At 41.5% G+C, this 13,228-nt stretch overlaps 1 protein-coding gene across 5 annotated transcripts in view; it reads right to left on the bottom strand.

Annotated features, from left to right (window-relative positions):
* The window catches only part of zgc:171482 (zinc finger protein), a 67,133-nt gene that overhangs the window by 28,231 nt on the left and 25,674 nt on the right, over positions 1-13,228 (bottom strand). For all 5 annotated transcript variants that reach the window (XR_005691519.1, XR_005691520.1, XM_040001474.1 and 2 more), the window contains one exon: positions 5,811-5,988. Coding sequence is in view for 3 of the 5 variants with exons in the window: in XM_040001474.1 (XP_039857408.1) it covers positions 5,811-5,988 (178 nt within the window). In the remaining 2 variants the exon portion in view is untranslated. The remainder of the gene's footprint in view (positions 1-5,810; positions 5,989-13,228) is intronic.

Below are 13,228 nucleotides of genomic sequence, written 5' to 3'. Positions count from 1 at the left end.
AAGGGAGAGTGAGGGAGGGAGGATATTAACATGAATTCAAATGCAAATCAAGCTCTAATGTGAAAATTACATGAAATGAAAATATTTTCATGAAACTCGTTAACATGAAAATTTGATGCATTTGCACAGATTCTCACGCACATACTCTTTGCAGACACATGAATTCTCAAATACATGCTTGAAAAACCAAATTTACATTTAAAAACTCCGTAATCAGATTGTACTCATCAAGGCTGAGAGCAAAGAGCAAATGGATTGCTGTGAGCCACATATGTGGAGCATAGATGAGGGCTGGAAGGAGGCCATCTGCACTCCGGGGTCCAGTCTGCAAGTGTTAGAGACTGGCTTCTGAACCTTCCTGTTTTATCTTTTTTTTTCAACCTGTACCATCTTTCCTCTCTCTTCTGCAAGGGAATAAAAAAAAAAAAAGAAACGGCAGATTTCCAGGTGACCTGCTACTCATGACATGGCACTGGTTACCATGGTGATTGCCCATTAATAGCCAACAGGCACGGACATGTCCACAGGACGGGGTTGTAGCTCTCACAGCGAAAACTGCGTACATGCGTGTGGCTACTCGTGTGTCTGTGTGTGAATGTGGGTGTTTGGGTGGCGGACAGAATGTGTAAGCCACGCTTAAGAAAACGTGTGAAGTCTTGTATATGTGTGTGCGTGCATGTGTGTGTGTGTGTGAAAGAAGCTCCAGAATAAGCTGTTTGCATGTGTAAGGTACAGTATGTGTACCAAACAAATCATCCTGAGAAGGGATGGTAGGGAGGGGGTTATGTCCACAGCCAAATTGCGTGAGAAAGCTTACAGTGCCAGATGGCATGTCCAAATGTGCCGATTTGCCATCCACAATGTGTCAATGACTCTCGAGTTATACTGACTGTGAGTACACAGCTCCGATGCCGCACGTTTAGTTCACATTTTATATCACAAACAAAAGCCCACTCACACATGCTTTGAAGCTCAGATGAGTCATATCACTTCTTTCACAACAACCATCGTCTCACTGCTAACAAATGCCCGCATGAATCCTTGACCAGTGACCACGGGTGTGAGCTGGGTTCGTTTATGTGTCTTTTTTAGTGTGGGGGGCCTGCACCGGATTGACTCCAGCCCTTTGAGCTGATTGGCTCCTCATACCTTGATGTGTCTTCAGGCTCTGTTCACATAGTTACTGTATCTATGGCTGTGTCTCTGTTCATCTCACCAACCACACCCACTCACATTCCCTTTGCTTGTGTTTGCCATCGTCTCACTTTCAAAACTCAACCCTGCAACTCTCTTACTGTCATTTTATTTTATTGCTCAAAGCTCAAAGGCAAGTCCATCATCAAATCTCCGGTGTAGCATTCATGTGTGCTTGCGTGTGCCAGTGCGTAAATGACACTCCTCGGTTCTGACAGCTCTACGGAACTGCATGTGATGAGCAGCAACAGGGAGAGACCCTGTGATGTTTTTTCTCCTCTCTATCCCTTGTTGCACCACCACTTCTCCTCTCGTGACTGTGATCTCTGCACAGTGGAGCAGAAATAAGTGTTTTTCACAGAGTGGGGCATAGGCAGTGTGCACGATAGTGTGTGTTCTGGAGGAAGAGGTGTTGGGTTCAAGTGTATGGGGATGTGATGCGCATCGGGGAGGGAGCGCAGGTACGATCTCTGCTCTCCACCGCTCAAAGGCTTCTCCAACACACTTGGACTCTACTATTTCTAACCTCACTGTGTTGTATGTTTGTGGGAATATGCGTTAGTGTGTTTGTTAGTGTCCAAGTGTCCTGAGATGCAAGTGAATGCCATGAGTGCCTGCGCCAGTCATCCTGCCTCTGTGTTTTTCTAATAATGATTGTGCGTGCATGTGTGTGTTTCTATGTCCATGTGTGCTCAAGCCTGTCAGCTTGGCTGTGCATCTTCTGTGGCGCGCTCATCTCGGAATGATCATGAAGGGTGCTTTTTGACTCTAATCTCTCCTGAAATCCTCTTCTTCTCTCCCAGGTCACTCTTTCTCTCTTCCTGTTCTCTTGTTTCTTTTCCTTCAGGTCCTACTGTCACAAAACGAAGCAAACTGCACGACAGTGCCTGTACAGAAGTGACACTTTTCCCAAAAGTAGGCCAGAGTTTAGCAAAAGTCACTCAGGGGCTTGATTATAACACTCCATTTTGTAGCGATTGTGCCTTTATAGCTGTGTGAGTTTCCCCTTTGAATCCAATTTGAATCACATTATGTAAAGCTCCCCTGGAGTCAACTTAGCAGCACAGACACTTAAAAACACACTAATCTTGAACAATCTTGTGCTTCAACAAAAAAATATCAATCAGCAAATGTCTTGATTTGATAAAAAACACATTTTATTAATCAGGAGACTTTTATAAATTAATGTCTCTCTGTGTGCCTCATCTGCTAAGTTTTACTTTTTGGGCCTCTGGCATGTTGCCATTTTCAAACACATTTCCCCCTGAATCCCAGGCTAGTAGTTTTGACTGAACCATCACTAAAGCTGTCCAAATCCACTTCAGATAAAAAAAATAAAGCCTTTGAAGTAAAAATAGTTCTCATGTCACAAAGAGGGGATGTATACGAGCAGAGGTGAGAGTCTATTTGACAACTGAGTTATGGTCTCTAGTGACGACAGGCTTTTTGTGTTAAGATCAGGAATGAGAACTTATAGATGCATAGCTTAGCATGGAAGAATAATAGATTGTGTTCTGTCTGTTATGTATTGCTGAATGATTGAAAGAATGAATGCTATACTGGTGCATCAAATAGTCTGGTTGAGATTTCATGATTGAAAGGAATTTTTAACATACCTTTTAAATACTAAAGAGACAAAATGCCTAGTGTAGCGGTCTAAGAGCTTTAAATGTGTTATATTATTAACCAGAATAAAGTTAACACTTCTGATTCAAGGTTCTAATCATCCATCCATCCGCTTATCCTTTTCAGGGTCGCGGGGGGTGCTGGAGCCTATCCCAGCTGTCATAGGGCGAAAGGCGGGGTACACCCTGGACAGGTCGCCAGTCTGTCGCAGGGCCAACACACAGAGACAGACAACCATTCGCACTCACACCTAGTGGCAATTTGGATTATCCAATTAACCTATCCCCACAAGTTGCATGTCTTTAGACAGTGGGAGGAAGCCGGAGTACCCGGAGAGAACCCACGCAAACTCCACACAGAAAGACCCCGGCCTGATGGTGGAATTGAACTCAGGACCTTCTTGCTGTGCGGCAACAGTGCTAACCACCTTGCCACCGTGCTGCCCTAATCATCTGGTTCTAATCATATGATGTAAAAAAGAATATAAGCCAACAATTAATGGTTCAAACTGTCAAATTTTGAAACATAGACATGTATAAGAGCCCACGTGGAGAGATAGCATCCTGTGAAGCTCACCATTGACAGCATTTAAAGTTGTTGCCACAAAAAACACCATCAGGACAGAACATGTTTTTGCACTGTGCTCACAGAGCTGGGCTTTTGGAACACCTCTGCACTCATCAGGATCACTTCTCTTACCAAATCAATCGATATCAGCATTGTATATTTTAAAGAGGGTTTTTGTAACCAACAGCAGTGTGCAAAAGCCTTGAGCTATCCCTTACTTCTTTATATTTTCCTAGGAAAATGGGGAAGAGGTGCAGTGTATTATTGAAATATGTGCAAACATAAATGCAAATAAGGCAAAAACTGAGTTTGGACTATTCTAACAAGCTTGTAAGTCAACATTTGGTATGATGACCTTTATTTTAAAACACAGCCTAAAGGCACGCTTTGTTGTAATTTCTTTAAGTAGTCTTCATGAATAGTTCTTGAGGATTGTTGAAGGACATCCAAAGATCTTCTTCGGATCTTGGCTGCGTTTTATTCTATTTGCTGTCAAGACGATCCCTCGGTGTTTCAACAATGTTGTGTGATGGGTTTGGGATCATTGCTAAGCTCAAAAATTGTTGTAATTTTCATGATGGTAATAGTAGATCAGATCCTGGCAGATTTGTTCTATATTAATAATGCCACCAAGTTTTGACAAGAACCCCAACCCCACTGGTGAAATGCAGCACCAAACAATGACAGAGCCTCCAGCATGATTTTAATCCATTTAAAATTTGGATTTATGACTACAAAAGACAACTTAACACTGATTTTCAGTCCAGTTCTACCTACTTTAATACCACAGCATTTTATCCTTGTTTCCCTTCCTAATAAATGCTTGTTGACAGTGAATATTAGATGGTTTAACTGAAGTGCCAAACACATCTCTCAGCTCCTCTGTCAGATTTTTGCTTGATTCTTTCCTGTTTCTTATGGACATGACTTGAGATATGGTTCATCTGCATTAGATGGTTTCATAGACTTCTTCTTTTGTTATTCAACTTGTCTAGTTTCCTTTGATTTTTTTTTGCCAAAATATGCCAACCTTTCAGAAAATAGCTATTTGGGAAGCATCTTGTTGGTGGTTTTTGAAAAAGAGTGCTAATACCAAAGTGACTAAAGAGACTATTTTCCTTTCATTTTTACTAAGCACACAGCAGTTTTTTAATGCTTGAATGAGTCAGCTTAAACAATCAAATAACAAAATAAAACAGAAAACAACAAAAACATTATGAAAATGAGTGAAAAATCAGCCAATGTTTCACAGAAAAACTTTGAAAGAAATAAGGACTGGCTCAAGGGTTTTGCACAGTAATATAGCAACAATGAGCACATGACAGAAGCATGTTAGCTAGGACATGTTAGCTAGCTAGCTTGTTAGCTGGTAGCTGGTAGTCTGTTGACTGCTGGAAGGGGCTTTGTCTCTCATCAACAACAGTAAAGAAAGATGGAGGATGAGGCAAAGAGAGCAGAGATCCACCAAAAACAACTTGTGACCAAGAGCAGAGCTGTGTCTGCTGTTTGTTCCTTAAAGGAACAGTTTAATGCTCTTTTTACTTTGCTGTCCGAAGCTCAAAGAATATTTGGACACTGCCTTGACTTCTTCTGCTGCTGTGACTGCTGTAACAGAAACAAAGCACTGTGACTGGTTTTTTAAACTTTTTGAGGCAAGCCAATATTTCAACGCAAAACAGCTTCTGTGTTGTCGGGCACATCTTTTTTTCGATTTTATTCTCAGTAATTTCACTTTTGACAATCTATTTGCTGCATCTGGACCTCTGACATGTAATTTTCTTTTTTTGCAAGACTTGCCTGTCCACTACCATATGCCTTGCCCCTTTCCAACTATCAGACAACAAAAGTCCCTGCTGCGTGTGGTTCAAATCCAGCAAGCTTTTGAAATTGGCTGCGTTTCTGTCAGAATGGTTGTTTGGTTTCCAAGAGCCTCTTTACCTTGCCTGGCACTTTCTTAGCATTAGCAAACTTCTCACAGGTGATGCATTTGAATAGTGTTGACACCTCTGTAGCCAAGAGACATGCAGCTTTTGTGATAGTGTCTGCTGACAGTTTTTCTTTCTCATTTCTAAAAGTTGTGTGTCTTCTGCAGTGATAGGTAGTTACTCAACACAAGAAAATGATGTGTTTTTTCCCCCTTATTAACTTCCTTGGTGTCATTCAGGGCCTTTGATGTATCACACACGGATAAATCCCACCATCCAGCAACTGCAAAATGAGACGGGAGTTCCCTTCATTTATAACTATGGTTGTCATAAAATCTCACAACACACCAGGATTTGGCTCAAAGGCACACTAGCGTGCCTTACTACACCATTTGCAAACTGCTGCACAGCTTTAGTATGTTAAGTTAAATATCTGAGTTTAATCTTTATGTAAAAGTCTAACACAGGTCAATATAACAACTAGATTGTGTGCGATACCTGTGTTTGTGGGGTTGGCTATGGCTGTGGGTACACTGGGTGGCTCCCCCAGCACCAGGCGGACTCTCTTGGCATGGGTTTTGCCCTGGTAGTGGGACTGTGCCACAATTGCAGAGGTGAAGAACATGTTACACAGGGTACAGCACTTGTTCCTGTCCACTTCTGTCTCTGCACAGTCCTATAGCAGAAACAGAGGAAGAGAAATGGTAAAAGAAAGTGTCAGAAGGGTGAAGAGAGGTGTTGAGAGAGAAAAATAAATCAAAGTACAAGAGAGTATAGCGAGTGGAGAGGTGTAGGCTGATGACGAAGGGAATGGTGTGAAAAAAGGCAGGGAGAGGTAAAAGTGAGAAAAAGAAGAGAGACGGGGGGGATGGAAAGATGTAGACTTTACACTGACCTCACTGGGCTTTTTCTCTCTCACTTCCTCTCTCACACACATACACACACACACACTCACACGTGCACACATGAAGGCAAAGAGAGGACTAATCAAATATTCATCTGTCTCTCTGGGCTGAGATTGTGGCTTCGGCCTTTCACCGCAGCTGGTTCATTACTAATGATGAGGGAGAGTTGCTCCCTACGGAAGAGAGAGAATACAAACAAAAAGACCAACCAACCGCCTGATTGACACAAACATGCAACCACACACACACACACACAGTCATTCTTTCATCCATCAGAGTATACTGATCTGCGGTTAGGCAATAAACATTTGCCTAACCCCAGTCTTGCCCTAAATCTAACCTAGCCTCAACCTTAAACCAATCCACACAGAGGGACTGTGACGATACATTTATGTACTCACAGGATGAGTAATACATGCACGCATGTACTTTACTTTGAGCCTTGTTCTGAACACTCAGAAACACTTTAAAGCCTACTAGAATGTGCAACATATCACACATATGAGATATGCTGCAAATAACTGTCAATGTCAGTCTTTGTGGTATCTATCTATCTATCTATCTATCTATCTATCTATCTATCTATCTATCTATCTATCTATCTATCTATCTATCATTTATTACAATTATAAATATATATTTTAACTCAAAAGTACAGTTTTTAAATTTAACCCTAACCCTTGTGCGTGTTTTTTATTTTGACAGCGAATGCGCACCTGCGGACCACTTATGTGCAGCCCCGGTTATATAGCTCGTCATATTGCAGCCACAGAAATTCTTTTGTCCATGAAACCATAAAGCTGCACTTTCTTTTTGCCTTATAGTCTGATTTGTCATAACTTCTCCGTTTTGTGGTAAACTTTTCTTTGGCTGTCACTTCTTCACCCTGACCTGTCTTATTTGGCTCAGCAGAACTAAAATATATATGCTGCTGCTTTTACACACACACACATAAGCTCAGCGATTCTCTGCGTGATCAACCTCTCACATGTTTAAGCTTGCTGCGGGAGATTTCACTTGTCATGTTTGCATAGTAAGCTAACGATTAATAAAACGATGTCAGAGGAATTGGTGCACAAATTATCATCACTCACAGATCAGTGCTGTCGCTCTCTATACACAGTTAGCGCGATTGCAAAGTGAAAGCAAAAAAACAAGCGCAAATTCAAACGCGATTTCAATATGTCACATATTGACAGTGGCTCACCGATGCCAATGACATAATTACCCAGCTACATTTCTGAAAGAATGCAAAAGCATTGACATATATTTTTTCTTCCTACAATAGCCCGACGGGCAGGGAAGAGATAGATTTTGGTAGCCCGACTGAAAAAAATCGTTGCACCCCTAATATATATATATATATATATATATTAGGGGTGCAACGATATTCGTATCGATATTGAACCGTTCGATACAGTGCTTTCGGTTCGGTACGCATATGTATCGAACAATACAACATTTGTAATTTATTTTATCAACTTTCCTTCTGAGGATGCTGTCTGTGTTGAGCGCTCAGTGAATCTGTGTTCGACTACTCCGCCTAGGCTGCACTGTCGAGCGCAGATCCACTGAGCGCTCAACACAGACAGCATAGTCAGAAGGAAGAGCGCAGGGCAAGCTAGCGAGACAGAAGTTAAGCTCTACTTGCAACATTCAGATCTGGCGTTTGGAATTATTTTGGTTTTCATGTGACGTATGACCCTGAAGGTAAGCGAGTTATGGACTAAAGTAAAACAGTATGTTGGAATGTGCCATGCAATGCTCAATTACATTGGTGTGAACTAGTGTGTTAGCGCAGTTAGCTCGTTAACGTGTTTGCCGTGTAGCCCCATGCACGGAGCGATCGGCGGTAGCTCGTTAACGGAGATTTGCCGTGTTGTGGCGTTAAGGTCATTTCAACGAGATTAACCTGAAAGCACTAGTGGGAACACAACGAATATGACTGCACATTTACGCCGACATCATCCTAGTGCAAAGACAAAAACAACAAGCATGCTACTAACTTTAGCCGAGTCATTTAGACAGCTGTTAGCACATGATTCTCCTTATGCTGCTGAGAATATAGCCCAGAAGAAGCGGATAGTATAGCTTTTATTTTGGAAAGAGCCATTTCTCTGTAATAAACTCTCTTTTCCAAAGATGAGTGATTCCTCAATCAGATACAGGGCTTGCAATATCGCTAGCCCGACGTCCCGGAGCTAGCGATTTTTTCAGTCGGGCTACCAAAATCTATCTCTTCCCTGCCCGTCGGGCTATTGTAGGAAAAATATATGTCAATGCTTTTGCATTCTTTCAGAAATGTAGCTGGGTAATTATGTCATTGGCATCGGTGAGCCACTGTCAATATGTGACATATTGAAGTCGCGTTTGAATTTGCGCTTGTTTTTTTGCTTTCACTTTGCAATCGTGCGAACTGTGTATAGAGAGCGACAGCACTGATCTGTGAGTGATGATAATTTGTGCACCAATTCCTCTGACATCGTCTTATTAATCGTTAGCTTACTATGCAAACATGACAAGTGAAATCTCCCGCAGCAAGCTTAAACATGTGAGAGGTTGATCGCGCAGAGAATCGCTGAGCTTATGTGAGTGAGCGTGTAAAAGCATTTCAGTTCTGCTGAGCCAAATAAGACAGGTCAGGGTGAAGAAGTGACAGCCAAAGAAAAGCTTACCACAAAACGGAGAAGTTATGACAAATCAGACTATAAGGCAAAAAGAAAGTGCAGCTTTATGGTTTCATGGACAAAAGAATTTCTGTGGCTGCAATATGATGAGCTAAATAACCAGGGCTGCACATAAGTGGTCCACAGGTGCGCATTCGCTGTCAAAATAAAAAACATGCACAAGGGTTAGGGTTAAATTTAAAAACTGTACTTTTGAGTTAAAATATATATTTATAATTTTAATAAATGACAAATTAAAAAGGCATGAACATTTTTTTTGTATCGAAAAAATATCGAACCGTGACACCAAAGTATCGAACCGAACCGAACCGTGAATTTTGTGTATCGTTGCACCCCTAATATATATATATATATGTATATATATATATATATATATATATATATATATATATATATATATATATGTAAGCTTTGAGAAAGGTACCTTCTTGCTTCACTATGTCAATGACTTGTTAAAATCAGCTCCGTGCCTTATATCAACCTAAAAATGGAGCTCGCACGACTGAATTACAAGTCAGCAGAGGAGACCTCTTTATCTCTCATATCCAAGCTGTCCAACTAACCATTTTCATTCAGCTTTAACTAGACTAGGTCAAAGGGTCCCTACACACTATTACTACTTTCATTATTTGCCAGTCAAGAGCAAAGAATTCGTTAGTGCAAAGAAAGCAAAACATTTTAAGACAAGACAAGAATTGTATATCGATTTCTTTCTGTTACATGTTTGCTGGGAAGCATCAGGACCCATGCACTTAGAAAGATGCCCCCCAGGCAACACTGGTAAGTGGTTTGAGTGATCTGTTTTTAATGTGCCTTCATAGTCTTATCTTACCCTTGTATTCAGCGCTGTCCACTTTTACAAAGGACACTTTAAAGAAACAGCTGTAGACAGTGTCTACGTATTAGTCTCTAGTTCTGCTAATGCTTTAGCATCTCAAACGAGTCAAATCCAGGTGCCAGAATTTGCGGATAGCCCTTGCCACATGACTGGAGGCTGTTATAGCAACGTTTCTATGTCTTCCTTGAACTCTTCGCATTGAACCTCCACCTTCTGTCTGTTCATCCTGGCTTTCTTTCTTTTTCTTTTCACACCAGCGCACATTTTAGTCCAGGTGTTAATTCGGGTTGGAGGAGAGAGAGACCTCACTCTCGGTGAGAGTACAATAATAGAAATGTGTCTGAGACACCACATCTGAGTATGTGGGTGCACGCGGTGCGTGTGTTTGTGTGTCTGCATGTGTGCCTTATGTCAGCTCTGGTTAGCATCAGGGACACTGGATGTGAGAGTTAAGGACACCTTTACCTTGCAGGCTTAGCTTTGTCTCTCAGCTGTCCTATCTCTCTCTCGCTCCTTCTTCTTACTTTTTTGTCTCTCTGCCTTGCCTTCACTCTTAGCTTTTTTCTATATCTCTTTGCCTCCCTCCATCCTCTCTCCCCCTCTGGGCTCCAGTCTCAGTGACTCTGTGTGTTGTGGGATGAAATATTTATCTGTATTGGCAGGCCCGCACAACCGCCTCTCCTCCTTCCTCTTCCCTCCTCCCGCCTCGCCTCCTCTCCTCTTCACTGACTCTCCCTGCTGTGATCATGTTAAAGGCTTGCTATGAACTGTCCCAGACCTCCCCCCTCCATCACCATTAGCATTAGAGATACACTGTTATCTTGCTCTGCCAATATCATCCGCCAATATTGAACTCTGTATTATTTACGGTATTGAACACACTAACGGTATTAGTTATACACTTTTTTATTTTTTATTTTTTAAATTAATGGAGCATATTTTAGAAACAGTGTCATCACACAGTTTTTCCAACAAATCAGGTTAGACTAAGACTCAAACCATTATCTGCACCACATGGAGCAGACTAAGCATTGCAGCTGAGCAGAAGAAGCTTGTGGACTATTTGACAACAGTAAGTTGCTAAATAAGCTCTAAAAATCTTATTGGAAAGCACTGTTAGCAAAGAATATCAGCTGATATTTCAATAATGGAATTTTAAGCTTTCTAGAAACTGATATGGAATTTTTATTAGTATCTTGGTTTCTTTATTAGCACATGCAGCACTGTCTAATGTGTATTTGCCATTTTGATTTTGTTGTATGTAAAGTAAAAAACAGCTTATCTATATTTATCCAGTGTTTTTTATTCATGATTGCAGCATGGGGCGACAGAGACTCTGTAAGGACAAGTCTCCTCTTTTCTTCTCTTCTCTAGGAAACTTTTTTCTCTTACTCCATCTTTCCTTCTTGCCTACATTTCCCCTCCTTCCTCATTACCATATCTTCCCCACTGCCTCTCAGTTTTTGTGCCTCCTCTCATCTCCTTCGCTATTTGTCCCATTGTTCTGCTTTTCCACTTCCCCCTCACATACTCCCTTTTCCTTTTCCTTCCTTGTGCAGTGGTGTTGAGCTCTTGTTCTACTAAGGTCTTGTTGTACCAGAAGGAGGAAGATAAACTGCAATAGGCTGATGTCCCATCCTTGTGTGTTTTGTGGTTTTTGTTTTGTTTTTCCAGTTTTTGACTCAGGACAAAAAGCCTGAGCTGTTTCTCTGTGGCAGTCTGCAGCAGTCTAACCCGTCACAACAAACACTAAAAAGTAAGTGAAGCAGTCGACAGAGATGGAACTGAAACACAAAGAAGCATCTACTTGAAAAAATCAAAGATGTTACACCAGGGATTTAGTGACAGTGCGGGGAATGTTTTAAACAATCTGAAGCATGTGTGGGTGACTGACATATGAATAATTGTCAGCTCATTACAGCTGCCACTCTACCAAACCACTTCAAACACTAAATAGCATCTCTGACTCACTGTTTTTCCTCCATCGTGCAGAAAGTCGTCACCTTTTCGCTTTCTTCGTTTTTGATTTCTAAATCTCTGCCATCGCTCATTACTGTGTTTCTCTCTGTTTTCCACACCTCACTGTCTCTACCTGTCGCACCTCGCGCATCTGTTGAGACCGATTTGGATGCGACCTAATTGTTGTGTGTGTTTTTTGTTTGCACATGCCGCACGTATGCCTGTTTGTCCGCTGCTTGACAGTGACGTCTGTATCGCAGATTTTGTTTTTTCTTTTTCATTTTTGTTTGGGTGGCTTCAATCTGCTCACGCACCTAACAATAGATTCCTAATTAGCTGTGTTTATCTTCCTCTCCTTCTGTTTTTCTTTTTTCTGCTCCTCCTCACTTCTCCCCACTGTTCTGTGTTGGGGCGCTGTGGGAAACATTGCTAAATATACTCGTGGAGCAGCTCAGGGAAACAGAGCTCTCATTTAGAGCTCGAGGATGCTCTGAAAGTGTAAATTAGAAGTAGTCACAGTGAAAATACAGCAGTAGAGGAGAATAAAAGGTCTGTCTTGCCCTTTGCGCAAGTGAAAAACTGCACAGATGGAGAGAGAGAACAGGGTGGAGAATAGGGCAGAAAAATGGATCATGTCTCCTCTTTCATCTGAGAGCACCTTGACGACCTACTTTCTCTGTTTGTTCTGTGACAAAAACTTTCACCTGTACACACAAGCACAAAAACCTTAAAGCATGGCATTTTACACTGACATTTCAATCACTCTGCAAAAAAAAAAGGGGGGGGGGAAAGCATTTTCTGCAGTTCCCATTGGACTGCACCATGTCAATCAGCACAAAACAGGAGGGAAAAAACATTGGGATGAAGTCTAGAGAAAAGACGTGCAACGCTTCCCCTGGGAGAAAGAAAGATGAAAGAGATGAAAGAAGAAAAGTTTATTCCGAATTGAATGCTGACAGTTTCACCTCGGGAAATGAAATTAATCTCTGCTCATCTTACATCAGTTTTCCCGCCTTGTCAAATAATCAATGTCACATCTCTGCGTGAAAGGTTATGAACAAAGTGCTAGCTGTGGCACTCACAGTAGGTTACAGTATAGCAGATGTGGGATGTGTGTGTCTTTGTGCACACAGCCTATTTATGTGTGTTTAGTGTCCAATATGAGGTGAAATCCACAGTGGGCTGAGTCATGTCTTATTTGGTTTTTAGAGAGACAGATGGAGACGCAGGTGTGAATACATCCACAGTATGTGTGTGTGTTTGTGTGTGTGTGTGTGTACCCATAAGCCTTTGACATATTATATTATGAGTGTCTGCAGTGTTATGTGTTACCTTTTTACAACTTTTGTTGTGAACTATGGTTCCATTGGTTGAGTGAGGCCGAGGTCACACAGTCCTAGAGACTAACTAATGACCCTCTTAAAACCACAGGCCACTAGGGGAAAATGTACTATCCCTGACTGGTTTGTGAGTCAAATTGACAGTCTCTAGGTAAAATTGATCACAAAGAAGTATTTGGAGCTGCAC

The sequence above is a fragment of the Simochromis diagramma genome, unplaced genomic scaffold (genome assembly GCF_900408965.1).
Source record: "Simochromis diagramma unplaced genomic scaffold, fSimDia1.1 OVJJ01000421.1, whole genome shotgun sequence".
Taxonomy (NCBI): domain Eukaryota; kingdom Metazoa; phylum Chordata; class Actinopteri; order Cichliformes; family Cichlidae; genus Simochromis; species Simochromis diagramma.
Note: the sequence above shows the minus strand (reverse complement) of the source record. Positions and strands in the feature narration are given on the sequence as shown.